This window comes from Podarcis erhardii, assembly GCF_964252035.2.
Source record: "Podarcis erhardii genome assembly, chromosome: 8".
NCBI lineage: Eukaryota > Metazoa > Chordata > Lepidosauria > Squamata > Lacertidae > Podarcis > Podarcis erhardii.
In genome coordinates, this window is record NC_138499.1 from 4,631,541 (window position 1) to 4,654,326 (window position 22,786).

The 22,786-nt window shown below is 47.0% G+C and overlaps 1 protein-coding gene across 4 annotated transcripts in view; it reads right to left on the minus strand.

Annotated features, from left to right (window-relative positions):
• Positions 1-22,786, minus strand: part of ADGRB1 (adhesion G protein-coupled receptor B1) — a 381,906-nt gene that overhangs the window by 173,925 nt on the left and 185,195 nt on the right. For all 4 annotated transcript variants that reach the window (XM_081873967.1, XM_081873965.1, XM_081873966.1 and 1 more), the window contains exons 7-12: positions 20,059-20,223; positions 17,469-17,633; positions 11,428-11,529; positions 6,797-6,903; positions 6,101-6,295; positions 1,753-1,821 (exon numbers count right to left, since the gene is read on the minus strand). In XM_081873967.1, coding sequence (XP_081730093.1) covers positions 1,753-1,821; positions 6,101-6,295; positions 6,797-6,903; positions 11,428-11,529; positions 17,469-17,633; positions 20,059-20,223 — 803 coding nt within the window. The remainder of the gene's footprint in view (positions 1-1,752; positions 1,822-6,100; positions 6,296-6,796; positions 6,904-11,427; positions 11,530-17,468; positions 17,634-20,058; positions 20,224-22,786) is intronic.

Here is a 22,786-nt window from a genome sequence, read left to right on the forward strand (position 1 = left end):
ACACATAGATCTTCCTGGGATTTTATTTGGAAATAGGATAGAGGATGTAAGGGAAGACACCTCTGTCACAGCCCAAGTCCTTCCACACAGGCTTCCCAGGCCAGTGTGGTGTAGTGGTTAAGAGCAGTGGACTCGTAATCTGGTGAACAGGATTCGCTTCCCTGATCCTCCACATGCAGCTGCTGGGTGACCTTGGGCTAGTCACACTTCTCTGAAGTCTCTCAGCCTCACTCACCTCACAGAGTGTTTGTTATGGGGGAGGAAGGGAAAGGAGAATGTTAGCCACTTTGAGACTCCTTTGGGTAGTGATAAAGCCGGATATCAAATCCAAACTCTTCTTCTTCCTGCATTTGCAGAGGATGGATTTGGAGCTGCAACACTTTCAGCATGAAACAGCAGCTTTCAGGGATGCCTGAATTGCTTCTTCAAAGTTTGCCCCCTTTCCCCCTAGCATTAGTTCATAGCTGTTTGCATCCTAATCGACTGCAGCTGTAGCAACACTTCTTTTTTTAAAAAAAATAATAATAGCCTGCCTTCTCCCTTAATAACAGTGATATTGTCATGCAGCCAATTGGTTCCATCTGAAAAATGGCACCTCTGAAGGAAAGCAAGGCTAATTTAAAGCGAGGACGTGCCCATGGTGATGTCATGCGGACAAATCCGATTGGCTGCATCCTAAGATGACATCGGCTGTCATCAGATATTGTCATCCGGATGAAACAACGGGGCTGTGGACACAGTGGAATGGAGGTGTGATTTGTTGTGCAAGCGGAGTATTTTTGCCACAGTCTGGATTTCAGGTATGGTGCAGTGCTGGAATTTGGTACTATGGCTTTTGGAGTGAGGCCAAAATTTGGCGTACCCTGCACCCCACAGCCCTCACATTGTGCTGGATTTTGAGGGTCCTAGAGCCCTCCCAACGCCTTCCCAAAGCTGGCCAAGCACTAACTAGGCTTTGGGAAGGAGCAGGACCTGTGAGAGCCCTCAGGCCTCCTTCCCATAGCTGGGCAACTGCTTACTGGTGCCCAGTGTGGGGAACTAGCCCCCTTTTATCCCTCCTAAAAAGAATAAATACACAACAGTCTTCTTTTAAAAGTATGACAAGTTTACTCACATTCAGTTCACAGTTGGATCCCTGAAGGCAGGCTTTAGCTTGTAGTTACAGATACTGTGTAGCTTACATCCTTGTAAGGATGGGCCAGCAGTGCAGTCCAAGAGAAGAAATGGCACCAAAAGAGGAAGATGGCTGTGTGACTGGACCTTTTGTTAGGTCTGCAAGAGTCACGCCCACCTACCTGGTCACATGCAAGGGGAGTATCCTCCAGACCAGGTGTAACAGGAAATTCTTCCTTGGCTGGAGTAACACCCCCTGTCTCTGTCCACTCTAGGGAAACAAGGAATGTTGCATTTGACTGCTCCAGTGGATTACATCCCACAGATCTATGGAGGCCCACATTCAAATCCCAGGGCAAAGGTTCCCCACTCCAGCTCTAAGTTGCCTTGCCAAGCATTCCCCATCAGCTCTTCCAATCTGCAGTGTGGTGCATTGGTTAGAGTGATGGAACAGGACCTGAGAGATAGTGTCTGTCAGGTGCTTTGAAGAAACCAAGGGGGAAAGGGCTAGATAAATATTGAAATATTCACACTGACTCACAGCCTTGTTAAAACCCCTGAGAGACAGACACTTGCACTCGTACACATACAAAACTCCCAAAGCAGATGATGCCCATTTGAAGGACAAGGTTCTCTTACCAGCTGAGCCTCTTCCCACTTGTCTCGGTTATCTTCCGTCAGGATGTTGCTAATTATCTGGACAAAGTTCTAGGACACAAAGACAAAACAAAGAAGCAAAAGCTGTGATCCGAGGAAGGGTTTGGTTTCATCCATAACACATCAGGGCTCACCCAAAGCATACGCTCATCCCTAGAAGGGCTATAGCTCAGTGAAAGGGCATCTGCCTTGCATTCAGAAGGTCCCAAGTTCAGTCCCCAGCATTTCCAGGTAGAGTTGGGAGAGACACCTCCGTCTGAATCCATGGAGAGCTGCTACCAGTCAGTGCAGACAATACTGAACTAGATGGACTAATGGGCCCATGCAGTAGAAGGAAACTTGCTTGCTATGTTCCTAGAATTTACTCCACTGCTCTCGGTCAACCCATTTTGCTGATTTGGAAAAGGAAACGGCCCTGCAGTTGTCTGAAAGTCACGCTACACATCTCCATCCATTTCTGAGCTGACCCAGAAGAGCCCAGAAAAAAAAATGTGTGCTTCGTGACAGCAAACCCAGGATCTAGGGATGTCAGAGAATTTCATTGGAGATGGAAACAGGAATGGAAATGGCCAACGTTTGCTTACTCGTCCCATTTCCAGAGCGGAAATTAAGCCATACAGCCTGGCCAGAATTCACTGTTCTCATTGCTTGGGGTCCACAAACAACATGCAATTGACTACTTTCCCCTTCCCCATTTGTGTTACATTTCCTTTGCACTAAAGTGAATGGGGTGGAATAAAGTGAGGGCAGTGCAATTTGTGCATTTTGCCACGGCGGGCAGTGAGATGAACTGCAGAGGAAGGGGTGCTGCCTGCAAGAATTGCAAGGAAGGAAAGGAAAACGCTGCCTTCTTTCATTCCTACCTGAATCCCACCTCCATGAAATGTATCCCAGATGGTGTCAGGGACTAGGCAGAGGAGGAACGGTGGAGACCACCTCCCCAGCCTGACCCTTCCAGGGAGGAGGAAAAGGAAGGCAGTGTAGATTTGCAACAGGGGGTTGAGGGAGGTCACAACTCAGAGGCAGATGAGGGGAAAAGCTGGGAAATCATGGGAGACCCAGAACAACACCCAGCTGACATGTTGCCATTAGAAAGCATTGAAGGCCCTCCATCTCCCAGAACACGGCGAGCCTTAAAAGCAGGAGAGCAAAGAGCTCCAAGACAGAGGGTACTTAGCAGCATCCATAGAAGTGATGAATGAGGAAGTGGGAGAGACGGTGTGTGTGTGGAGATTCACTCAGGAATCTCTCAGCCAGGTGGCCGGGTGCTCTCACACCCAGCTCGATTTGGGTCACGGATGTGTGTGTGTCAGTGGTTCCCCCCATTGACGCACCGGGTGTCCCCGGTTCCCTCTCGGCAGTGGCAGTCTCAGCAGTCCGGAGCCAGCCTGGTAGCGCAGTTGGCTCTGGCTGGCTTCAGAAGCTGCTTGCTGCCATGGCGCCCGCCATTTTGCCTTGCCGGAAGTCCCCATATGATGTGTCTTGTGCCGTTGATCTAATCACACAACATTAATTCCCTATAAATAAATCTACAACACTTAAAATATAAATCCGGGGACATTCTGGGGATGGAATTTGTCTGGGACAGATTTGTAAATCCGGGGGCTGGCCCCAGGAAAGGGGGGCATCTGGTAACCATATGATAAGATGCTTAGATACCACCACCGCCCCTCCCAGGACACAACAAAACCGTCCCTCCCAGGCAACAAAAATGGCTCTATTGCTCCTGTGCCCTGTGCTCATGGGCTTCATAAAGGCTTCTGGTTGGCCATTGTGGAAAGTGGAAGCTGGACTGCATGCACCTTCTGTGTGATACAGCAGGGTTCTCATTGTATTCCTATGCGGTGCTGGCTGAGCCCACTGGGCCTGGTGGAGCGGCAGGCAGGGAGCCCAACAGTAGGGGACACCCATGACAATGACAAGCAGAGACAATGAATTCTAGCTTTCATAGAACCTTAGAATTGTAGAATCGGAAGGGACCACGAGGGTCATCTAGTCCAACCCCCTGCAATGCAGGGATATTTTGTCCAAGGTGGTGCTCAAACCCACAACCCTGAGATTAAGGGTCTCATGGTCTATCGACTGAGCTACTCTGTCCTTCCACGAGGACAACGCTGAGACAATGGAGGAAGAAACCACAAGGCAGCATCACTCTCTAGACTGAGTTGAAAATAAGAAGGGAGGCAGACTGAAATTGGTGCCGCCACGCCCCATTAATCCCAATGGCCCTGCTCAACTGTTCCTAGACTCCTAACACCTGGTCTGCTGCTGTTTACATTTCCCCCAGAGCGTCCGTCCGGTCCAGCCCATCCCTGAGAGTTCAGGAAGGAGGTGGGAAAGGAGGAGGTCTTTACTTCAAAGCCATTGATTTCCTTTCCAATTAGATAATTAGCAACGACGCCATGTGGGAAGGAAATCCAAGAGGATATATTTAACATTTTAAATGCATGTGACCGTGTCCTTCCCCCCAAGGACAGTCCCATAGCTTCTCTGAACAGACAACTGCAGAATGATGATTCCAATCTCCTGGTTCTGCCATGGGGACACTGAGCACTTTCCCCTGTTTCCCACTGACCACTATTGCTCTGTCCATAGACGGCACAGAAATCAATTCATTCTGGCCCACGGAAATTTCATTTCGAAAATGAAACTTTGCTTTCCAAAGTTGCATTCTAGCCACTGGGGAGAAGCAAGAGGAAGAGCAATTTTGGAGATGCCAAAAAAAAAGCAGGAACAATTTCATTTTCTTCCCACTGGACCAGGAGTAGACCTGGTACTTTACTGCTGCTGTCCCTGGTGGAGAAAACCATGATGGCTGGAGAGGACTGGGTCAAACGCATGCTTTCATTATGACAGATAAGGCTATCAATGTCTACTAGTCCTTCCCTCCCTTTTGCACCTTCCACTCAGCCTCTGATGATGATGATGATGATGATGATGATGATGATGATAATAATAATAATAATAATAATAATAATAATAATAATAATAATAATATATTTATACCCCACCCATCTGACTGGGTTTCCCCAGCCACTCTGGGCGACTTCCAACAAAACACTAAAATACAATAACCTATTAAACATTAAAAGCTTCCGTAAACAGGGCTGCCTTCAGATGTCTTCTAAAAGTTTGGTAGTTATTTTTCTCAATGACATCTGGTGGGAGGGCGTTCCACAGGGCGGGTGCCACTACCGAGAAGGCCCTCTGCCTGGTTCCCTGTAACTTGGCTTCTCACAGTGAGGGAACAGCCAGAAGGCCCTTGGAGCTGGACCTCAGCATCTGGGCAGAATGATGGAGGTGGAGACGCTCCTTCAGGTCTACTGGACTGAGGCCATTTAGGGCTTTAAAGGTCAACACCAACACTTTGAATTGTGCTCAGAAACGTACTGGGAGCCAGTGTAGATCTTTCAAGACCGGTGATATATGGTCTCAGTGGCCACTCCCAGTCACCAGTCTAGCTGCTGCATTCTGGATTAGTTGCGGTTTCTGAGTCACCTTCAAAGGTAGCCCCATGTCGAGCGCATTGCAGTAGTCCAAGCAAGAGATAACCAGAGCATGCACCACTCTGGCGAGACAGTCTGTGGGCCTGTTGCTATGGGTCAGAAGTGGAGAGAATTGCTGTTGCTGAAGGCTTCCCATGGCCATCTGGTTGACCCCTGGGAGATGAAGAAGCTGGGCTGGATGGGCTTAATCAAGGAAGGCTTTTCTTCAGTGACCATTAAAAAGGGATTGGATAAATTAAGGAAGGTTATATAGATCTATTAGCCATGATACCGAAATTGAAACTCAGTGTTCAGAGCCAATTATGTTCAGAGCAGTTCCTGGAGGATTAAAACAAAGGGGTGGGGGGAATGTGTGAAATTATCTAGCCTTCATATCAATACTTTAGCTGTGATTCCTGCATTGCACAGAGTTAGACTAGACATCCCATTGGGTCCCTTCCAACTCTACAGTCCTATGATTCTGGTTATGGATTTCCTGAATGCATCTGCTGGACCACGGTATACAACCGAATGCTGAAATAGATGGACCCACGTCTACAAATCATGAACGCAGCCATATGTGTCACACAGTCTCATAACTGATTATTGTGACAGTTTTCCACCAATGCACACATGGACTTTGGGAAAGTAGAAGGTGCGGATGAAATGAAGATCAAGATTGAGAAAACCGCACATTTAAAAAAATGTACAAAGCAGAACCGCAGAGGCCTCCTAGCATGTGGGACACATTTGCCAGGTAATTCAGAGCTCCATACTCCAGGGAGAAGACTTTTTGGATCATTTCTCCTTGCTCAAGCTGTTGGATCTCCAACCTTCCAGCTCACCTGTATGTCACCAGTAGTGGGGCTGTAATAAGCTCTTCGGAAGATCTCGGTCATATTCCTGAGTACATCGATGGTCGAGAGCAGATCCCCACTGTAGCTGGTCCCATCCTGAGAAATCTCCACCAGGTTTTGCAACACACCCGACACCCCTTCCCCTATCAAACCCCGCTGAGCTTTTGAAAGATGATCTCTTGTCTGGGGAGACAGAAATTGACATGTGTTAACTTAAAACAGGGGTGGGCAACCTTTTTTCAGCCACGTGCTTAACTTTGTACACTGGGCTGTATACTAGTCCTATAAAAGCTAGAAATGTATTTATCTCTACCTGCCTTTCTCTCTCCACAATTTATCCAGTTTAAGCCAAGAGACACACTATTGAAGGCTTTGGGCTAGCCTGGTGAGCTATGAGGACTTGGCTGCTCTATCAGTCACAGAAAAGAAAACCTGGCCATGTAACATCAGCTTCTGTGATTGGGAGACAGTATGAAGTCTCTGGATTGGATGGGTCTGGTGTATAAATACTAGAAACCTTGAAGTCTCTCCATGATTGGTCAACAGAGCAGCACCTCCTGCTTGTTATACTTCTCCAGAGCATCCTCAACTCCATCCACTGAGTTAGGGGACTTTGAGTTGGAGAATGCACATTCCAGGTTTGGATTTAGGTTTCCAAGGTCCTGGCTCAGCTTCGACACTCACCATCATCTGGATGTTCCTGTAGTCAATGGAAACACACTTGACATATGTTGGAAGGGTCCAATAGGCAATGCCCTCTTCATCCAGCATGCACCGGCGTAGGATCAGCCCTGAAGGAGAGCAGAAAGGAGACAGTCAAGCACATTGCCAGTTGGCTGGTGAACTTACAAAGTCTACCCACAACAGCATTGATCCTTATCAGTCCAAGGAAGGAAGCTGGTCAACATGAGAAAATCAAGCCATTGTAAACTGAGATAGCTGCTACTGGAGATGATTGCTGTGTGGTTGTAGAAAGGAGCAGACTGTGTGTGTAATAGGGAGATTCTGCCTTCAGGGAGTTCAGTGGCAAAGTCCATTTAGTAAGTGAAACCTGCCCTCTAGTTTCTTAAAAATTGTGATTTCCCCATAACATAAGCTTCTGTTCTTCTGCCTCATATGCAACGTATGTCATCTCACTATGCATATGGTTGAGCTTGTCTTTTCGTAGTAAGGTGACCAATGGTGGTGTCCATTTTTTTCCTTTCCAATACACATCCCACCTGCAATCTGCAGCCTCCATGGCTGCCCCAAGTGCTTCCTGCTCTGAAAAAAGTCCCGTGAGAGGACCTACGTCATGACTTCCCCTGAAGTCCCAGAAACCATGGAGGTTGCCTTCTGAGTGCCTGAGATGGACGCAATCACTGATTTTAGTTCTAAGGGAAGTCGTTCCTTTTATCTAAAGAAAATCTTCCACACTTTTAGCAATCACATTGCAATTTCTTTTTTTAAAAAAATCTGTGCTTTAAAATAAAAAATAATAACAAGCACAATAAAAGTAATAAAAGCTGTCAGGTCCACAGTAGGCAGTCTCCCTACCTTCCTGTATCCACAGTAAAGCCCAGGCCCCCAAGAAGGCTGCAGAGTGCAGACTATAAGAATTGCAGGATGAAAGAATGGACACCCACAAACACCCCAGGCCACCTACGCTGTAAGGTAAGCATGCACACACGAGCAAACACAAAACACTCTGAAGCCCACCCATGGAATTTCACCAACATTTAACATAAGTGCATAAGGAGAGCTGGCAATATATTATAAAGGAAATGTGGAACAAATATAAAAGCATGAGGATTGTGGGGGGAGCTGGTGGAAGTCAAAAAATTGTAATTTGTTGAATACGACTGTGTTTAAATAACTTGTAAAAGAAAAATCTTTTAAAAAAATTAATAATAAAAAAAGAGAGCCTGCAGGATCAGGCCACTAGCCCATCTAGGTCAGGAATCTGTCTTCATAGTGGCCAGCCAGATGGCCCTAAAGAAAACCGGCGAGCAGGATCCAAAAGCAAGAGTAATAATAATAATAATAATTTATTTATACCCCACCCCTCTGGCTGGGTTTCCCTAGCCAGAGGGGTGGCTTCTAACAGAATATTAAAATACAGTAGTCTATTAAACATTAAAAGGTTCCCTAAACAGGGCTGCCTTCAGATGTCTTCTAAAAGTCTGGTAGTTGTTTTTTTTTCCTTTGACATCTGGTGGGAGGGCGTTCCACAGGGCGGGTGCCACTACCGAGAAGGCCCTCTGCCTGGTTCCATGAAACCGTTGGCAGCGAGGGAACCGCCAGAAGGCCCTCAGCGCTGGACCTCAGTGTCTGGGCAGAACGATGGGGGTGGAGACGCTCCTTCAGGTATACTGGACCGAGGCCATGTAGGGCTTTAAAGGTCAGCACCAACACTTTGAATTGTGCTCAGAAACATACTGGGAAACAATGTAGATCTTTCAAGACTGGTGTTATGAGGTCTCGGCAGCCGCTCCCAGTCACCAATTTAGCTGCCTCATTCTGGATTAGTTGGAGTTTCCGGGTCACTTTCAAAGGTAGCCCCACATAGAGTGCATTGCAGTAGTCCAAGCGGGAAATAACTAGAGCATGCACCACTCTGGTGAGACAGTCTGTAACTCTCCCGTCCTGTGGTTTCCAGCAACTGCTGTTCAGAAGCATCTCCGCCTCCACCCATAGAGGAAAAGCACAGCCATGGGGGCCAGAAGCCAACAATAGCCCTCGCCTTCCACGCATTGGTCTCTCTCTTAAAGCCACCCTAATTTGGTGGTCCTCTAAGTTGGTGGTTTACTTCTCCCCTTTGATCATTTCCGAATGCTGTTTCTTTCCTTGCTGACTGATGGAGAAGAGTTGGGAATCGGAGGGAGGAACACAGGAGAAATTTTTGGCTCGATAACAAGCGCAGCCCATACAGGTGGACACACATCATTGCTTGCTCAAGAACCACATGGAAGAACCTATAGTCAGGAAATAAATATTCAGCAGCAACAACATCTTTGGGAACCAATAGGCTGTTATTCGTCATCCTGGCAAGAGCTAATGTCCACTGCCTTCCATTACTCTTGTCTCTCCTAATTTAGAGTGATCCTCTTGTTTGGCAGTTCCTCACCTTTGGGACTCACAAGCTAAAGTGATGGGGTCGGATCGAACAAATGAGGCCACCTTAGCTGACCCCTTCCTTGCCATGAACGTGGACACACGCTCTCCCCATCAAGAGCCCCCAGAGGGAGCCGTTTTCACCAACTCCACAGCAGGGCATGTCTTTCGGAACCGTTCAGCAATTCATCTTCAGACACGGTTCCGAAATGCCAGCTGCTATCCTGGCACATCTTCCGGGTTAGATGTCCAGAGAAGGGAGCCTTGGCACAAATAAGCCAGAAGATTGTGGCCAGAACTTCTGCTCCACAGCCACAGCAGCCAGGAAGACGCATCTCAGTTTTTGCAAGAACAAAGTGTCTACTTCCAGTCCCAGGGCAAGTTCACATTGAAAAATTTCTCTGCGTCTTCTGCCTTGCTGCCCAGTTTTCTGAATCCTGTTTGCTTCAGACAATTGAGGTTTGCTTCAGACACGCAGCACTGAAAGAATCCTGAGAACTGTAGTTTAAGGATACCCTGTGAGGGATAAACTGTAGCTCCTGGGATTATTTTCTTTTTTGAGGTGGTATGATGTGCAGCATGGGTGGCGCTGTGGGTTAAACCACAGAGCCTAGGACTTGCCGAATGGAAGTTCAGCGGTTCGAATCCCCTCAATGGGGTGAGCTCTCTTTGCTTGGTCCCTGCTCCTGCCAACCTAGCAGTTCGAAATCACGTCAAAGTGCAAGTAGATAAATAGGTACCGCTCCGGTGGGAAACGGTGTTTCTGTGCCCTGCTCTGGTTCACCAGAAGCGGCTTAGTTATGCTGCCCACATGAATCAGAAGCTGTACGCCGGCTCCCTCGGCCAATAAAGCGAGATGAGTGCCGCAACCCAAGAGTCGGTCACGACTGGACCTAATGGTCAGGGGTCCCTTTACCTTTTATGATGTGCACACAGCCCAAGAAACAAACTTTGAGAAGAATCTCTGCTGCTACGGAGGTGGCTGTTTCTTGGCTCACATCTCCCTTTTGCCATTGCAGGGAGTGACTTAAAGAGTTTCTGTTCATTTGCGACTTTAATCAGATCAAGATTCAGATCTTGTTTTTTTTACAGTATTTGACCACTAAACTTCCATTTATAATTCAGGGATTGTGTGCAGATGAACTGAGGTGAGCACGGACTGCATTTGTCCATTCATTTACCATATTTTTCGCCCCATAGGACGCACTTTTTCCCCTCCAAAAACGAAGGGGAAATCTGGGTGTGTCCTATGGGGCGAATGCAGGATTTCGCTGAAGCTTGGAGAGCAAGAGGAGTCGGTTATTTTGACTTTTTTTGCATTTGGATCACATTGTTTGATCTCTGCTATCTATTTTGTTGTTTCTTCAGCTCGTAAAATGCCTTGCACGTAGCAATATAGAAATATAGGTAAATGAACATGAAATATTAAAAATAATAAACATTCTTAATATGTATGTGTGGTACCCACCCACAAATAAACAGAAATTCAAGAGAAGTGAAAGAGAGAACATAGGATCCACAAAGACGCAGTTTCATACTATCTGAGAAACTTGTAGGGAATGGACTGGGTCCCACGGCTATGCAGCCATGTGGAGGGGAGCTTACTGTGATGAACTTGAATCCAGAACCACGAACCACTTTTCTGACAGTTACTGAAATCTGAAGTCTGCACCCTAATGTCCTATGTGACTGTCAGGGAACTGCCATCGGAGCCAGAGGCAGAGGCAAGGCTCCAAAGCGATGCAGAAGGGCCCAGCAGGGAGAGGGGCAGCTCATCAGCTGGGGAAGGAAATCAGCGTAACACCAGGGATAAAGGGGGGCAGATGGGGGAATCGGCGAGCAGGCTCCAGGACTCCTTGCCGGAGACGAGCGGGGAGAGCACGGGTCCTCTGCTGCCCACACCCACCCTGCACAGAAGACTTCCGCGCAGGGAGAGTAGGAGGAGACTTGGCGTCAAAGAGCTTCTATGCTGGAAGAGGTTCAAAAAACGCCCACTGACGGATTCTGCTAGCGACTGAACAGCCACGGGGTGAAGGGCTGTCCAGACAGGAAAGGTTTAAACAGGCAACCTAGCCAGGAGTGGCGGTAACTTACGCAAGAGCAACCCCTATAACCATTACAGTGACCTTGCAAGAGATCCAGGGCTATGGCCATTTGAGGTGTCAAGACGTCATCTGTCGCCATAGAGGAGAGAAGGACCACGTCAGGCCACCACTACTTACCTGTGGCGTTCCGGGGACATCGAACGGCTGCAGATTCTCCTCCTGGAGTCTCCTTCCAAATCACAGAAGCAAAATTATCTTCATCACAGATTTCATGGGGCTCTGGAAAGGAAGAAAGGATGTGGCTGAATTTAGTACGTCTGCTGAGACAAAGGAAGGAAGGAAGGAAGGAAGGAAGGAAGGAAGGAAGGAAGGAAGGAAGGAAGGAAACTGAAAAGGGGAAGATGGGTGAGGGAAAAAGAAAATGTGGGTTGACAGTGGTGAATGAGAACAGCCATCTGTTATATCAACGAATCTCAGAATGAAGAACTGCTTAAGTAGAATATGGGGACGCGGGTGTCACTGTGGGTAAACCACAGAGCCTAGGACTTGCTGATCAGAAGGTCGGCGGTTCAAATCCCCACAACGGGGTGAGCTCCCATTGCTCGGTCCCTGCTCCTGCCAACCTAGCAGTTCGAAAGCATGAAAAAGGGCAAGTAGATAAATAGGTACCGCTCTGGGAGGAAGGTAAACGGCGTTTCCGTGTGCTGCTCTGGTTTGCCAGAAATGGCTTAGTCATGCTGGCCACATGACTTGGAAGCTGTACGCCGGCTCCCTCGGCCAATAAAGCAAGATGAGTGCCGAAACCCCAGAGTCGGCCACGACTGGACCTAACGGTCAGGGATCCCTTTACTTTTACCTGTAGAGTATGCTTAAGTAAAGTGTGGTTTAAACAAACACACAAACAAACATACATACATACATACAAACAAACAAACAAACAAACAAACAAACAAACAGTCAGTCAGACAGACAGACAGACAGACAGACATATATGGATTCTAGAAATTTAGGAAGTTTGCTAGATCTCCACAAATCTACAAAGCGGGACGTGGGTGGCACTGTGGTCTAAACCACTGAATCTCTTGGGCTTGCCGATCTCTAGGTGTGGGCTCATAGATCTTTATACACACACATACCAAAGTGATAATGTAGAGAAAACAGGTGGAATTCAACCACACAGAAATGTCTAACCACTGAGCCTCTTGAGCTTGCTGATCAGAAGGTCGGTGGTTTGAATCCCCGCAATGGAGTGAGCTCCCGTTGCTCTGTCCCAGTTCCTGCCAACCTAGCAGTTTGAAAGCATGCCAGTGCAAGTAGATAAATAGGTACTGCTGTGGTGGGAAGGTAAATGGCATTTCCGTGCACTCTGGCTTCCGTCATGCTGCAAAAGCAGTTTATTCCTGCTGGCCACAAGGCCCAGAAAAGCTGTCAGTGGACAAACACCGGCTCCCTTGACCTGAAAGCGAGATGAGCGCCGAAACCCCATAGTAGCCTTTGACTAGACTTAACCGTCCAGGGGTCCTTTGCCTTTACCATTAGCTATGACAGCTAAATGAAACCATGTTGGTCAAAGGCTTGGAACAGCAGAGGTATTTGTGTGCGTGCATGTGTGCATTCACACATATGCACAGGCAAGTTTCATGTCCTGTTTGCAAACTTTACATAGGACAATATTGGGGAACCAGCTGCCTTGCAGGTGTTTCTGGACTATAACTCCCATCATCCTTGATCATTGGCCACGCTAGCTGGGTCTGATGGGAATCGGGATCCAACTACACCCGGAGACCACCAGGCTCCACATCACCTCTCCCATTGGAATCTGGTTGTCACCGTGGGAAACAGAATGCTGACCGAGATGGATCTTTGGTCCGATCGGGCAGCGCACTTCCTCCAGCCACACCCCTAAAAAAACCCTGTGCAAATACACTCACGGAAATGCCTGAAGGCGATTCTCTCATTCTGAATCTGGGAGAAAGCTTTGAGCACACACAAAGGAACCTGGCTCCCGGCCTGAGTAGCACAACCCTTTATGTGGAAAAGTTATTTATGGGACATAAAGCAGTGAAAGCTGTCATTGGAGTGTTAAAGTCATTTCTCACCACTAAGCACAGGGAGGAGGGGGACATATATTTCACAGCTTTCAATTACATTTTCTATTTTATTGGGCATGTAAAGCAACTTGTAAATGGGGGGGGGAGCATACATAGTTTGGGTGGAAATGGAAGAGAAAGAGCAAAAGGAATGACAGGCATGGATAAGCCCTAGCAGCTTCTTATGGAAGTCCCCATCTCCTAGAATTTGACACTGGGCCGCAGCAGGATTTCACCATGCCGGGAACGGTGTGCCAAAGAGATGGGCACCTAAATGGCGCAGGAGCAGCTGTTGGTGGGCTGGAATCAATGATCCTGACCATGGCTGCAATTTGTCAGTGTCTAGCCAGCAAGGTTGACTTCGGAAGGTCGCAAAGCACCGTTTCAGTGTGTGGGTTGCTGCTATCCAAGACAATTAGTCAAGGCCGAGCACCCAGCCTTGGTGGGTAATGGACTCGACATCGGCACTTGAACTAGAAATATGCTCTGCTCAAGACTTGGGATGCAACATGATGAGTTGTGCCATGGTTTCCACCCACCTGCATTCTTGGCTGCATTTGGAATTGGGGGTGCAATCTTTCAAAGTTACCATGAAACTGACCGGCATAGGGACTGAGGGGATCTTCACACATTTGTCTCAAGGCAAAGCCACTTCTGAGCTAGGGAGGAGGTGGAGTTGTGGGCTTCACACCCCTCCCCACACTCGCGGGGGCTGGCTTCAGCCCCCGCGATAGCAGGGAATCCTCAGACTCATCATACCCTGAGCCAGCCAATCGGCTGGCTTGGGGGGCGTGGTCTCGCCTACATAGGTCTGGCGTGGCCGAGGGTCTCCCTCTTTCCCTCGCCGCAGCCGTGGCGGTTAGGCATTGGTGGGTACTGTTTTATTGTTATGCAGATGAAGGGTGGGAAGGTAGCGCCATCACCTCCCCCAAATCAAAGGGTAGTCCGGTAAAGGATTCCGGGGAGCGTGGCCTTGTCCTAAGCCTATGGAGGTGTGGGCCCATGGCACGCCCCCACGCAGTGACCCGGGGGGGGGAGGTCCTCGTTGACATTCCTGAGCAGGACTCCCCCTACTGGTAGTTAACCCTCACCGGCCTTCAAGTATGCAGCCTGAAGCCAGTTAGTTGTTAGGACCAATGCCTAAGCCAATACCGTTCAATTCCTGTAATCAATAAAGTTGTGGCCTAATTTGACCCATTAACTCGAATTCTTGTGTCTCGTGTCTTTATTTCTGAGGGGGGAGGCGGGAACTCGCCACACAATAAACAGATATATAGCCTCCACTGTCAAACAGCTCTTGCCATCAGCAAGTTGTTCCTGGCGCTTAGTTGAGAGTCTGCTTTGTTGTCATTTGAATCTATTGGTTTGGGTCATAGAATCATAGAATCATAGAGTTGGAAGAGACCACAAGCGCCATCGAGTCCAACCCCCTGCCAAGCAGGAAACACCATCAGAGCATTCCTGACATATGGTTGTCAAGCCTCTTCTTAAAGACCTCCAAAGAAGGAGACTCCACCACACTCCTGGGCAGCAAATTCCACTGTCGAACAGCTCTTACTGTCAGGAAGTTCTTCCTAATGTTTAGGTGGAATCTTCTTTCTTGTAGTTTGGAACCATTGCTCCATGTCCGCTTCTCTGGAGCAGCAGAAAACAACCTTTCTCCCTCCTCTATGTGACATCCTTTTATATATTTGAACATGGCTATCATATCACCCCTTAACCTCCTCTTCTCCAGGCTAAACATGCCCAGCTCCCTTAGCCGTTCCTCATAAGGCATCGTTTCCAGGCCTTTGACCCCTGTGGTCCTGCCCACTGGAGAACCAGAAAAAAAAGCTCCCATTTTGTACAGTTTGCCCCAGTTCCACCATGGCTGAGCTCTGACTCTGACTTGACTGACCAAACCTGACTGTAGTCAAGGCGCTCCTCAAAGTGTTGCTGCTTGCTTGGTTTCTATGTCTGCAGTAGAATGCCTTCCTCTCTGTGGCGGAAGCAGTGGGGCAGGAAAGCAGGAAGAGTGCCACCTCTTGCGCTTCTGCCCCCTGAAGCGGCTGCATCACCCTGCCTCATGCATGGGCCGGATCTGGCTGGCTCCATTTTCCATGTGGCAACCCTTCAGATATTTGAAGATGGCTGCCATACCATATCACCTCTCAGTTTTCTCTCCTCCAGGCTAAACATACCCAACTCCTTCCACCAATAGGTAGCTAGGTAGCTAGATAGAGAAAATATGTAGAAGCAGTAGGAAGTTTGAGAAATGTGGTTTTTAAAAATGCATGTTTTGATACAGCTTTTCCTTTTGGAAAAAGAAAGGAAGAATGTGTTTGTTTTGGAAGCAGGACAAAAGGGAACAAGAAATTAAAAAAACATTCACAACTGAGTAGAAGGCAAGGTGGCCGATCTGTCTGTCCTTAAAAGTAAAGGTAAAGGACCCCTGGATGGTTTAGTCCAGTCCTTAACTAGCTCAATACAGTGGTACCTCGGGATACAGACGCTTCAGATTACAGATGCTGCTAACCCAGAAATAGTACAATGGTACCTCGGGTTAAGAACTTGATTCGTTCTGGAGGTCCGTTCTTAACCTAAAACTGTTCTTAACTTGAGGTACCACTTTAGCTAATGGGGCCTCCTGCTGCCACCATGCCGCCGCTGCACTATTTCTGTTCTCATACGGAAGCAAAGTTCTTAACCCGAGGTACTATTTCTGGATTAGAGGAGTCTGTAACCTGAAGCGTCTGTAACCCGAGGTACCACTGTATTAGCTGTGGTGCTGGGCTAAGAAGGAGATCAGCTCTGCAACCCTCTTTCCACATTCCGCTTGCAACTGACATGCAGGAACCGACCACCAGAGGCTTGTCCTCAATTTCACCCTTTCAACTTTCCCTCCTGTGCTCAAGTACGTTCCTGGGAAACAAGGCATGACACTCTGTATTAGGGACGCTCATTAGAAATGCATTCCGCCACCTTGCCTGAGAGTGTGGGAGTGCTCCATTTCTCAGGAGGGGATAACACGATCCCTGTAATTTTTAATATCCCTTTGTAACAAAAGCCATTTTACAAAAGGAAGCACGCAGCACTGGGAGAATTTAACATCTAACCCAATTACGCTCAATGGCTTTCCTCCTTTTTTAAAAGCAAATTATGTTGATATTTGATGTTCTTCCTCCTCCCCTTCTCTCTAGGGCAAAATAAGAATGCAATTGTTTTTAGACATTGATCTGATGGCTACAGGATCTGAATGCCCATACTTTTCAGGCCAAAGGCTGGCCAGGAATCTTGGAGGCAATCAAAGGCCAACAATAGCCAGATTAATTCTTGTTATTTTGCTGCTGCATTTTATTTGTCTGCGAACCACCTTGAGGCTCCTTCTTTCAATCATCATTGTTATCATCCAGCCACATGTTGGATGAAGGCCATCAGCTTGATACCCCGAGAATCACACACACCCTCCCCAGGAAAAAAATAAGCCATACTTAGAGTGGTGAGAGTCCCATGGACTGCTAGAAGATCAAACCTATCCATTCTGAAGGAAATCAGCCCTGAGTGCTCACTGGAAGGACAGATCCTGAAGCTGAGGCTCCAAGACTTTGGCCACCTCATGAGAAGAGAAGACTCCCTGGGAAAGACCCTGATGTTGGGAAAGATGGAGGGCACAAAGAGAAGGGGACGACAGAGGACGAGATGGTGGGACAGTGTTCTCGAAGCTACCAGCATGAGTTTGACCAAACTGCAGGAGGCAGTGGAAGACAGGAGTGCCTGGCGTGCTCTGGTCCAGGGGGTCACGAAGAGTCGGACACAACTAAACGACTAAACAACAACAGGGCCTTTTGATTTCCTAGTGGGACCAGATGGAAACTCTGGCATCAGTGCACTTCACAAAACAAGAGGTGTTCTACCTACCTGTGAGTTTCCTGCCCAGAACCACTCGACCCTTCTGATCAGCACGCCTAAGAGTGTAGGCAGCTGAGGGGCAGAATTTGCCACTCGCAGGGAAATATGCAGGTTTTTTACTCCAACGCCCTGCAGTGCAGGAACCGCAGCTAATGCAGTTTTAATTAGGATATAAGAAGTGTCTGCTTGATAAGACCAATGGCCCATCTAGTCCCTTCATCTCCTGCAGAAATCTCTTACCTGGACATCTCTTCTCGTTGCATTGCTTGTACTCCTCTTTGGGTCCTTGACATGCGTCTCCTCCATAGAAAGGGCCGTAGCAGACACGGTCGCGTTTCTGCGTTCCACCTCCACAAGTGGCGGTACAGCTCCCCCATGGGCCCCACACTTGCCACTTCCCATCCACTGGAAGAGAAAGGGAGAAATTGTAATGTAGGGTTCCTGCAGAGGAGGGTGGAGATCTGAGGTTGTGGGCACGCACAATGCACTCTACGTAGGGCTACCCTTGGATCTGGTCTGGAGAAGAAGAAGAATTGGATTTGATATCCGGCTTTATCACTACCCGAAGGAGTCTCAAAGTGGCTAACATTCTCCTTTACCTTCCTCCCCCACTACAAACACTCTGTGAGGTGAGTGGGGCTGAGAGACTTCAGAGAAGTGTGACTGGCCCAAGGTCACCCAGCAGCTGCATGTGGAGGAGCGGGGAATCAAACCCGGTTCACCAGATTACGAGTCTACCACTCTTAACCACTATACCACACTGGCTGTCAGCTCCAGTTGGTGCAAAATGCTGCGATTGGACTATTGATGGGGTAAATAAGTCCCGGCAAGTAACTCAAAAGCTTGCACTGGTTGCTCAGACATGGCAGAGCCAGGATCAAGGTCCCTGCTTTTACAAAATAATAATATTGAAATAAATCAAACAAATTGATACAATAAATATAACAGAGGAACAAAAACCAGCACAATGTATCTGGGAGAGACTTAATATTAGGCTGGTATAATACTTAAGACCATTAAGAAAACCAAATTTCATGTTGTACTTGGTAGAGGGATGTCCTGTGTTGCTGCATTTGTTGAAAACAAGAAAGAATCCCACCAAACTGCATATAATTTTTTCTGGGTTCTCCAAGCCTTTGGCATGTGATATTTTCCAGCTATTGCTAAACTTCACATATTTTTTCTACCAAATCAAAAATTGCAAGTCCTGTAAGGTTTTCCACTTGGGAGCCATTGAGGTTCTCAAATTGGCTCTCAACCAGGGGCATAGCTAGCTGCTCTGGCACCCGGAGTAGCTGGGGTGGGGCGAGCCTCCCACAGGGGCACCGTGGTGATCCACCCAGGGGGGCGGCACGGTGAGCTGCCCACAGAGTCCACCTGGGGGACGCAAGCCCCACACTGCCTGAAATGTCAGTGCAGGTCCCCAAGCCACTGCGTCACTCCCAGGAGAGACGTGTGGCTCAGGCGTGCTGCACTCCAGGCCCCACAGTAAGTGCCGCCCCCACGGCGTTCCATTTTGTCACACACACCCCCCCCCCAGGATGACACCCGGGTTGGACCTCAACCCGCCCCCTTCCTATGCCCCTGCTACCAACAACTTGGGTCCAGGACACCTTAAGGTATCCTGTCTGAGGTCTACAGAGGAGTAACTGTTTGTGGTCCTCCATGGCTTGGATGAATGGCTCATATCCAACAGGAGGCATGTGTTTAGTATTCTGGACCCAGTTTTATTGGACTTCCTCCAGTGGAGCTCAGACAAATCCCCTCCCTGTTGAGGTTCCAGTGCCTACTGGAGATGACTTCTTCTTCTTCTTTTTCTTCTTCTTCTTCTTCTTCTTCTTCTTCTTCTTCTTCTTCTTCTTCTTCTTCTTCTTCTTCTCCTCAGTTAAGCAGTATCAAAATTGCTTAAATAAATAATACTAGGAAGTAGCTTGTGCATAGGTATATGTGTTCCAAAATGTTTCAGCTCTATTATGTGGCTCAGCAGAGATGTACACAGAAAATGTTGCTACTGAAACACTTGCTATATAGTAGCTTTCCCCAAATGGGCATGTTCCAGATGGTTTGAACTACAAATCCCATCTTAGTGCTTCAGCTCTAAGCGTCTGGATGGCAATAGGCTGGGGACAGCTGAACTGAAGTTTATGTCTGTTGGCAAACTAGTGCTCCTTAGGGGGAAAAGACAAGCATCAAACACCTTGTAAGAAACTCCTTAGGATGGGGGCTATCAGTATCTCAGCTGTGCCAGCTGTGGCTGATGGGATTTGTAGTCCATAACATCTGAATAGCACCCATGATATCACAGATCTTTCAGTAGCAACTTCTCCCATGTGTATCTGTACTGAGCCACTTACAATGATCATAGAATCTTAAAGTTGGAAGGGATGCCAAGGGTCATCTAATCTTCTTCTTGTTTGGTAATCACTCTTAGATGAGTAAGATTGTCTTCCATAAACACGGTTTTAACAATAAGTCCGTAAGTGACTGTGGAGGCCAATTCTGGATCCACACATTCTTCCACAGTGGGGACATAGGTTTCCGGGCGGGAGTTGATCATGGTGAGGGTTTGCCAAGGGTGCCTTGCTCTTAGCACGTTTCTCCCTTTTGTCCTGAGTTCGAGCATCTTCAAAACCCATGACACCTTTGGTAAAGGCTGTTGTCCAACCCCCTGAAATCTTGAGTCATAGTCTCCCTTGCAATTTGAAACCATACCAGACCCTGCTTAGCTTTGCAGATGTGCGAGCAGTTTTACTGCTGTACCACTAGGAGGTCATCCATGCATTGGTTGAATCCCAAAGGGGCAGAGGGTGACCTACACACTACTACTGACCTGGGCACTGTCTTAGGAAACAGTCTCGGCTCTCCACCCAGTGTCCTTGGCATTCGGCACCCCCGTACGACGGCCCATTGCACTCTCTCGTCCGCTGCTGGGTGCCGTTGGAGCAGCTGGTGGAACAGGAGCTCCAGCTCGACCATTCATTCCAGTTGCCGTCCACTGAGTGACCCAAAGAAGGAAAGAAGGGAAGGCAGAATGTGAAAACCGCTTTTGCACAGAGATATAGCTTTATAAAAATAGTTGTGTGTCTTTGTTTCTCAGTTTGATCCTTTTACATGACTTTGTATGCATTGTGGTATTTTATGCATTTTCATTTGCAGTTACTTTTATTTGAATTAATTTTGAGATGCATTTTAATTGATTGATTGCTTGTTTTTATGCATATTGTATTATTTATATGATGTTAGCCGCTCTAATAATACAGATATTATTATTATTATTATTATTATTATTATTATTATCATCATCATCATCATCATCATCATTAGTTTAGTAATCATTCATTGCAATTGTTAGGAGTGAAGGTTGTTTAATTATTATTTGCTGATATTTTGAGAGTTAATTTTTATTTTATTTTATATATATTATATCATTAGTTCTTCAGTTTCCCAATCAATTCTCTCTTTTTTTTAAAAAAAAAAAAAAGATTTCCAGGTTTATACATTTCAATAATTTTACAATCATCTTAACTTTTCGAAACTCGACTTCCTTCCCCCTCTTTCGTGGTCCCTTAAATTTATTTATTATACTTTCTGCATATTCCAAATTAACTCATTTATTCATCTACTTTAAATATATACTCTTATAAAACTGCAGGTTATTACAACAATCCAGTTTTGAGAGTTAATGTTATTGTGTACTATTATATTCTAATAGATTATTGAATATTGTTTTATTCAGTATAAGTCGTTCCATTTTAAAGTTCTGTTTTATTATGGTATTTATTTATTTTTTGTATTGGACCAGATTATTATAAGGTGTATGTTCTTTGTTGTATATTTTGTTACCGTAATATTTTGTTGTGTATTTTGTTGTTTCTATAGTAACACAGAAAGGCAGTCGATGCCAATGACTCATCTAGTCTGTGTAGACTGTGTAGTCCCATTCTCACAGTGGCCAATCAAATGCCTATGGCGAACCCACAAGCAGGATCTGATCACGAGAGCCCTTTATCTCCTGTGGTTTCCAGCAGCTGTTTTTCAGAAGCATTGATGCCTCCAGCTGTGGAGGGCAGAGCCTAGCCATTGAGGCTAGCAGCCATCCACAGCTCTCTCCTCCGTGAATTTGTCCAGTCCTCTTTTAAAACCATCCAAACTGGTGGCTGTCACCAGGGCCAGATAATAATAATAATAATAATAATAATAATAATAATAATAATAATAATAATAATTTATTATTTATACCCCTCCCATCTGCTGGGCTTCCCCAGCCACTCTGGGAGGCTCCCAACAAAATATTAAAATGTCATAATACATCAAACATTAAAAGCTTCCCTAAACAGGGCTGCCTTCAGATGTCTTCTAAAAGTCTCGTAGTTGTTTTTTTCCTTTGACATCTGGTGGGAGGGCATTCCACAGGGTGGGCACCACTACCAAGAAGGCCCTCTGCCTGTTTCCCTGTAACTTGGCTTCTCGCAGCAAGGGAACTGCCAGAAGGCCCTCAGAGCTGGACCTCAGTGTCTGGGCAGAACAATGGGAATGGAGATGCTCCTTCAGATATAATGGACCGAGGCTATTTAGGGCTTTGAAGGTCAGCACCAACAGCTTGAATTGTGCTTGGAAACGGCTGAGAGCCAATGTAGGACTTTCAAGACCAGTGTTATACAATCTCAGCAGCCACTCCCAGTCACCAGTCTAGCTGCCACATTCTGGATTAGTTGCAGTTTCTGGGTCACCTTCAAAGGTAGCCCCACATAGAGCGCATTGCAGTAATTCAAGCGAGAGATAACTAGAGCATGCACCACTCTGGCGAGACAGTCTGCAGGCAGGTAGGGTCTCAGCCTGCGTACCAGATGGAGCTGGTAAACAGCTGCCCTGGTTACAGAATTGACCTGTGCCTCCATGGACAGCTGCGAGTCCAAAATGACTCCCAGGCTGCGCACCTGCTCCTTCAGGGGCACAGTTACCCCATTCAGGACCAGGGAGTTTCAGGAGGTTTGATGAGGCCCTAAGCTACTGAATGTAATGGGGCCTTTATATGTCCAGCTGTCCTTTATCAATAACAAATTTTCTCTGCTCTTTGTGTTGAATAGATGCTATATGATTATTGATGGACCTAATAGGTATCTCAAGTCATTTGCGCATGTTGCCATGCAACCAATCCATGCAGAATGGAGGCACCCTATATATAGAAAGGAGGAAATCAGTGATATTTTAGGGAGCAAGTGAGCAGGCAGGGCCCATGACTTACATCCTAGGAGCCTACACAACACAAAACACTGTTGCTGTATGTAGGTTTTATTTTATTTGTTTTTTAACTCATATTTTGGAAATGTACACCCAGTTTTTCCCCCTTAATTTTTTTTGCCCCCCCCCAAAAGAGTGGGGCGCTAAGCTATAGCTTGTTTAGCTTATACGTAAATCCGGCACTGGCCATCACTGCCTCCTGTGGCAGTGAGTTCCACAGTTTAACTACATACTGCCTGAAGACATGCTAGTTGTACAAGATGAACGGGCTTTCTTCAACTGATGTCTTTCAGAAATTGCTGAACTCACAGCTCCCA